Source organism: Pinus tabuliformis, chromosome 8, assembly GCF_031772625.1.
Source record: "Pinus tabuliformis cultivar Carrire ecotype Pingquan chromosome 8, CPIR1, whole genome shotgun sequence".
Taxonomy (NCBI): Eukaryota; Viridiplantae; Streptophyta; class Pinopsida; order Pinales; family Pinaceae; genus Pinus; species Pinus tabuliformis.
In genome coordinates, this window is record NC_142294.1 from 477,996,951 (window position 1) to 478,003,712 (window position 6,762).

Below are 6,762 nucleotides of genomic sequence, written 5' to 3' on the forward strand. Positions count from 1 at the left end.
AATTAACCACCAGAGCTCTTCGATTGCAGCGGGAGCCAAGATTGGCCTCCAAGTCTGCTTGAGAGTTGAGCCCCCTTAAAATGTGAAAGAAAGAGATTTTCCTGAACTTGGGCAACATAAGTTGAATTTTTTTGATAACAGTGGCTAAATGGATCTGGTGAGGAGAATTATGAGAGGACATTGCCTGGATGATGAGCCTAGAGTCTCCAAATACACAGAGAGAGAGGATGTTTTGATTGATTGCCAGGTTCAGCCCTTGCCACAGTGCTAGGGCCTCTGCTCTATTATTGGTTTCGATGCCCAGGCCCCAATGGAATCTCAATTCTATTGCCCCTCCAGGATTCAAGAGAACCCCACCACTACCTGCCTCCCCAGGGTTTCCTTTAGAAGCCCCATCAAAGAACAAACAATATTCATCTAAGGTTGATCTCCACTTTATAAACTACTGTTCCTCCAATCTGATCTCCCAGATGGCATGGATAGGAGCAGATGGAGCGGATCTTTCGTTCAGGTTCGGTACTAGTTCTTGGAGCCATTGCTCCTCTTCTTTGACCAACTTCAGCTCATTCCTGGGAATGGTATTGGCCTCCAAAGCCTCGCCTAGCAGAGCTTTGATTTTAGAAATTACCCATGTAGGATTGCAGCTTTCTCCTCTGAAAGTCCTATTATTTCTTTCCAACCACAGCTTCCAACATATAAACTTAGGGATCCACATCCAGCTTTTTTTGAGAAAACTTTTCCTTTTAAGGCAAAAGGGAGATTGACTGACCCAGGTTTGGAATAGATTAGATATACTTTCTGGAAGAACAAAGTTGACATGGTTTAACCTCAGAGCTCCCCTCCATACTACCTGAGCAAAAGGGCAGAGCAACAACAGATGATTGACATTTTCTTCAGCAGCCAAACAAAGGGGGCATCTGGAGGGACCTTCCATCCCTCTTCTTCTCAAATTGTCTCTGGTGAGGATGCTATTGTGCGCAACAGTCCAACAGAAAAAGTCAATTTTGGGGAGAGAGGGGAAATCCCAAATAAATTTCCAAATAGCTGGATTAGGAGGAGCATAAGGGACAGCCAGAATTCTTTTGTAACCTTCGGCAGCTGTGTAAGAGCCTGAGAGGGAGCCCCAGCCTCTTTTGTCTTTAGAGTTGGCCTTTGAGGGGGATTTGCCTTGAAGAATATCCAACAGAAGTGAAGCTTCCCCCTGCAACATTTGAGGAATCTCTCCCAGATTCCAACAATCCCAGAGCCTATCAGGATCGTTCTTCCAGGAGGAAATGTCCCATAAGGTATGCAAGTTGGAGGACTGGAGCCAAGCTCTGATATTTGCAAGCCCCTCGACTTGAATCAAAGGCTGGTCTCCCAGAATTGAATCTTCCCAAATATTAATTTTTCTGCCATTACCTGGGATCCAGTAAAGCTGCTGGCTGAAATGCTCCGTAGCTTGTCTGCAGAGGTTGAAGATTGGAGATCCTTTTAAGGTTCTTGGAGGCTTATCCAGGCATCTCAGACGTTGCCCTTGGTAGTATTTCTTCCAGATGACTCTTTTGCTCCAACTAGATTTACCGGAGACTAGATTCCACAAGATCTTGGTTCCCAATGCGAGGTTTTGAGCAGCCAAGTTACGAAGATGGAGGCCGCCTTCCAGAAGAGGTTTCTTGATGGTCTCCCAATTCACTAAATGGATCCTTCTGTCATTATTGTTCCCACCTTCCCATAGGAATCTTCTCAACAAACTGTCCATTTTGCTGAGAAAGGATTTGGGGGCGAGAAGAACTGTGTTTTGGTAAAGCGGCATACTTATAAGGACTGACTTCATCAATATGACTTTCCCTGCATTATTCAGCCATGAGGCACCCCAAGCTTGGATTCTGTTCTTTAACTTATCGAGCAGCGGCATCCAATGGGCCAGTTTGGGCTTGGTTTTGAAGATTGGGATCCCGAGATATTTAAAGGACTCCCAATTACGATTTCCATCCATTTCTAAAAGCCTTGCAATGTCAGACAGTTCCTTTGTCGTGCAGTTCCAGCCATAGATTGAACATTTCCGATAGTTAATTTTGCTTCCTGAGATCGATTTGTAAATGTCCAGCTCCTTCTTGAAGGATCTGGCAGAGATTAGGCTGGCTCCTCCAAGCAGCAAAGTGTCATCTGCAAACTGTGCATGGTTGATATCCTTCACCCTCTGAGTCGTTCTAAGACCTGGAAGTATTTGAGTTTGCTGATTGTGATCAAGCTGGAAACTGAGGACCGATGCCTGAATAGCATAAAGGAGAGGGGACAAGGGACAGCCTTGTCTGAGGCCTCTAGAGGCTTGGAAGAAGTCAGTTGAGCGGCCATTGACCAGGGGAGCGATCCATGGTGAGGTAATACAGGCTTTCACCCAGTTTATGAAGACAGCTGAGAAACCTAGATTCTTCATTACATTGAGCAAAAAATCATGTCTAACCCTATCGAAAGCATTAGCCAGGTCGAGCTTTATAACCATACCTTTCTCTTTTCTTTGACAACTTGAATGGACAGCTTCTTGAACCAGCACAATGTTATCCAAAATCTTTCTTCCTTTTATGAATCCACCTTGATTTTCAGGGATGATGGCTGGCAAAATATTCTTTAACCTGTTGGCTATTATTTTGGAGACCAGTTTGTAGCTAGAGTTGCATAATGATATGGGCCTGAATCTGCTAAAGTCGGCAGCGCCTTTCTCCTTTGGAATCAAAGCTAGGAATGCCGAATTGATGCCGCCGCCCAGCTTTGCACAATTCTGGGATTTCCTGACCATTCTCAGTAAATCTTTTTTGATTGTCGACCAGCAGGCCAAGTAGAACCTGACAGTGAACCCATCAGGACCTGGGGCTTTATCAGGCTCCATAGAGTCCAGTATATGCTTTATTTCATCCACGCTGATCAGAGCAGTCAGCATGACGTTGTCCGAATCCTTAATGCTCTTGGGAATTAAATCCATTGGATAGATCTGGGGATCTATAGGATTTTCTTCAGGAGCCGAATAAAGATCTTTGAAGAAAGAATAAGCTGCTCTCTTAATGCCATCAAAATCCTTTATAACTGTGTTTTGGTATTGTATCTCAGAAACTGTTTTGAAGTGTTTTCTGGCTTCGGCTTGCTTGTGAAAGAAGCTGGTGTTCCTATCTCCGGACTTTAACCATAAATTTCTAGATTTCTGTCTCCAGAATTCTTCCTCCTCCCTGCTGGATTTATGAACCTTTTTTTGCAGCTCAACTTCTTTTCGAAGGAGATTTTGAGTTACAGGACTCTTCTCCATTGCTGTTTGATGGGCAGCAAGGATGTTAAGAGATTCTTTTCTTTTGGTAGTAGGTGTTTCCAGTCTTTTGGCCCACTCCTTAAGACTTCTTTTTAAAACTCTAATTTTCTCTTCCCACACATAGAAAGGGGAACCATGGACAGGCCTATTCCAGGCATCCGAAACTACATCTTGAAATCCTTCTTGTTGAATCCATAGAGGGCTGAACCTGAATGGAATGGGGCCTAAATTGCCATCCAGTGAAAGCTCAAGGAGGATGGGCTTGTGATCAGAGATGAGATTTGGAAGAATTTTAGAAGTGGCCATTAGTCCGCAAGTCAGGAAGGATGAGTGGATAAGGAATCTGTCCAACCGGGCAGCTATATGATTTGGGGCTAATCTTTTGTTGGACCAGGTGAATTTGCCTGAAGTAGGTTTTATATCCTCCAGGTCCCAGCCCAACATAATGTCTTCAACCCATTCTCTAGCAGGGTCCCTAACAATGGATCCTCCCTTTTTCTCGTCAAGAGCAAGGGTGACATTCAGATCCCCTGCAATGATTATATTTCCTGGATTTTGTTCTGAAAGAAATGATTGAAGCGAGTTCCAACAACATTTTTTCTCCCCTGGCAACACGGGAGCATATAAATTAAACATACTTACTTGTTGACCTGAATCTTTGTGAAGGAGCTGAGTGAAAAGCCAGTGGGGACTGCTTTTTTCTTGGATGAGATCATAAATGGAGCTATTCCAGAAGGTGGCTATTCCACCAGAAGCTCCTCTTGCACTTACCGCTCTTCCTTGACCTTTTTGCCAAAATACTTTACTGGATTGGAGGAGGAGGGGTTCCTCCAGCTTAGTCTCCTAGATGAGAAGGATTTCAGGCGAATATATTCTCACTATGTCTTTGACGGCTTCCTCTTTCAACCTGCTGCCTAATCCTCTACAGTTCCAGGAGACGTATTTCATTATTTACTGATTTGGGGGATTGAGGCTCCTTTTGGAGCCCTGTTACTCTTACGCCCAGATCTCGTATTCATCATTCCTTTGAGGGTTTTTTGAGAACCTTGGAGGACATCTAGATAAGTTTTTTCCTCCCGCTGTTTCTTCTTGGATTTCCGGCCCCTTGTCGATTTAATCGGAGTGACTTGTGAGTTATATGTTTCAGAGTCTCTCTCCTCCGATTCCTCCTCATATTCAGATGCGAGGCTGATATGCTCCTCATTTCCTTCTATCCCCTGCTGACCATCATCAACTGGGAGAGCCAATGATTCGCCTTCAATATCTTTCACTTGCTTCGACTTATTTCCAGTTTCCTCTTGTGTCTCCATGGTCTCCACCTGATCCCCTGAGGAGGAGCCATCTTTGGAATCAGCATTGGACTTTGGGTTAGATTGAGGTTTCCCCAATGATGCAGAGGGTTTCTGCCCCGGTGGCTTTGGGACAGCCTTTCCCTTTTTAATTTCTTTCCATCCTTCCTCTTCAACCGTGATCCCTGCTGAAGATTTTGGGCAATCACGCTGGAAATGTCCATGCTCGTGACAGGTTCGGCATTTGAACGGCAGCTGCTCATAGTCCAGCTTCTGATAATGCTGCCATTCTCCTACTGAGAGCTTGACCGCTTCGGGCAGACCGGCTTCCAGATCGACTTCCACGCAGATTCTGGCGCATGTATATTGGCCCTTATGGTCAGCTTTATCAATGAAACGACCTAGCCCATTTCCGATCTTCTGCAGGGATTGATAGCTCCAGCAATGTATCGGGAGATTGGGAAGGCGAACCCAGACCGACGCCTCCTTAGGGACATCAACGGAGGGGTCGAAGTCGGGGCTCCATTTATTCAGGTACAGACCTTGATTACCCATAAAATACGGCCCATTTCTGAACACCAGATCCCGATCTTCTTTGGTTGTAAACTCGAAAATGAAGTAGCCTCGTCCCACAGCATAACAGATCACATTGGTTTTTAGCTGGGGTCTCCAGTTCCTCTGAATCCATTCGTCCGTGATTTTTGTGGATGGCCAGCGGCCCGTAAACTGTCCTACTAGGCCTCTGTCGGCCAGAGCCAGGGCGATTTTGAACGTTTGTTCCTCTGGGAGATCAATCTTAGGTATCTCTTCCAGTTTCTTAATGAACTTTGGCGCCTCTGTAGCTTTGCGTTTCTTCCCTTGCTGTTTTAATAGGCTACTAAACGCTTCTGCTGATGAGATTGGAGGGGTGGGAGCAGCCTCCCTGCCCCCTGGACCACTCATGGATGCAACGATCGAAGGCGGCTATGGCTCTGGTGCGGCTCTGCTATTCAGAGCAGCGCGCGGCTCGAACTCCTGATTCACATAGTGCACCTAATGTTGAACACTTTGATCTTCTTGAATTCTATGAGGCTACCTAATGTTGATACATTGATATACTTGATGTTTGGCTAACATATATCTGTTGGATATCTTGATGATATAAAGAATGCTAGCACCTTGAATCTAGTAGATGATACTCTTGATATTTTTCATGCATAAGACATGATGGATTTAACATAGAAGGATAGCTCATTGACTCTTATACATGATACTATTGATAATACTTGTGATAAGCATGATGAAAGCATATGGAAAGAGAGATTGAAACTCTTGTTGTTTTGGTAAAGTTTTATTGAATGACCTTACTTGATCCTATGTATAATGAAAAGCATGATAACTATTGTAGTGGTTACAACCACCCTCCAAAATTTTGGCTTGCACCTAATTTCGAATCCTCCCTTAATAGTTTCACTTGATGACTGCACACACTCGGATCTACTCCGTGAGTTCGTGTGAGTCCTTACACCCACCTTGCTTATTCATTTCATTCAAGTTTCTGCATGTTGGTGTCTAAGTCATTCTTGTGACCATGTTCTGGCTATACTCGAAGTATTTGCTTAGTGTGTACTTGTTGTGTTCGCTATGAAAGCATTTGTCACACTCACACATGGATTCACATTCACTGTTGCACAAGCATCATCACGATCAATCAACGATCAATCACGAGTGTTGCGCTTGTCACTTGCACCATCGATCAGTGATGTTGAACATGTGTGTTTGGATGGTTTGAGTCATCTTGTCGTCAAGTCATGAGAGTGTGTGTTTGCATGATCACCTATGCATCATTTGATCATTCACACACTTAGTCATTTTTTTTGAAGTTCTGACGACCAGACTCCCCTCTAAAATTTGAACCATCATCCTGCCATCGACTCGATCGACTATCGACCACAACAATGTAGAAGCACCAAGCAAGTCTTTTCAAGCTACACTGCCCACAAGAAATTCAATCAAATTTCATGATGACGACCTGGACAGTTGAACCTGACAATCACCCTGGGACTAACTCCCCTCAAAAATTGCACAGAGGCCACTGACCTTACTCGCTCAACCATCTAAGGAAATTGCGTAGACAGGCTAGACAAAAACCAAGTGCCCGTCCCTGTCTCCCTCAAAAAATTGCGCAGTTTTCCCAGTCAGTCATCCCCATAG

General features: G+C 44.5%; 1 protein-coding gene across 1 annotated transcript; it reads right to left on the reverse strand.

Moving 5' to 3' along the window:
- Positions 1–442: 442 nt before the first annotated feature.
- LOC149236139 (uncharacterized) lies at positions 443–5,511 on the reverse strand. Its single transcript, XM_089368785.1, has 4 exons — positions 4,275–5,511; positions 2,639–3,885; positions 851–2,254; positions 443–685 (listed from the first exon to the last, which is right to left on the reverse strand). The coding sequence occupies exons 1-4, from the start codon at positions 5,509–5,511 to the stop codon at positions 443–445; spliced, it is 4,131 nt and encodes a 1,376-aa protein (XP_089224911.1).
- Positions 5,512–6,762: the final 1,251 nt, after the last annotated feature.

What these genes read in the sequence shown, in the direction of transcription:
- LOC149236139 (XM_089368785.1), bottom strand. Translation starts at nt 5,511, where the DNA reads ATGAGTGGTCCAGGGGGCAGGGAGGCTGCTCCCACCCCTCCAATCTCA. An exon ending in TACGAGATCTGGGCGTAAGA is followed by an intron (nt 3,886 to 4,274) that starts GTAACAGGGCTC and finishes CCGTGTTGCCAG; the next exon opens with GGGAGAAAAAATGTTGTTGG. An exon ending in GCAACTCTAGCTACAAACTG is followed by an intron (nt 2,255 to 2,638) that starts GTCTCCAAAATA and finishes TATGCTATTCAG; the next exon opens with GCATCGGTCCTCAGTTTCCA.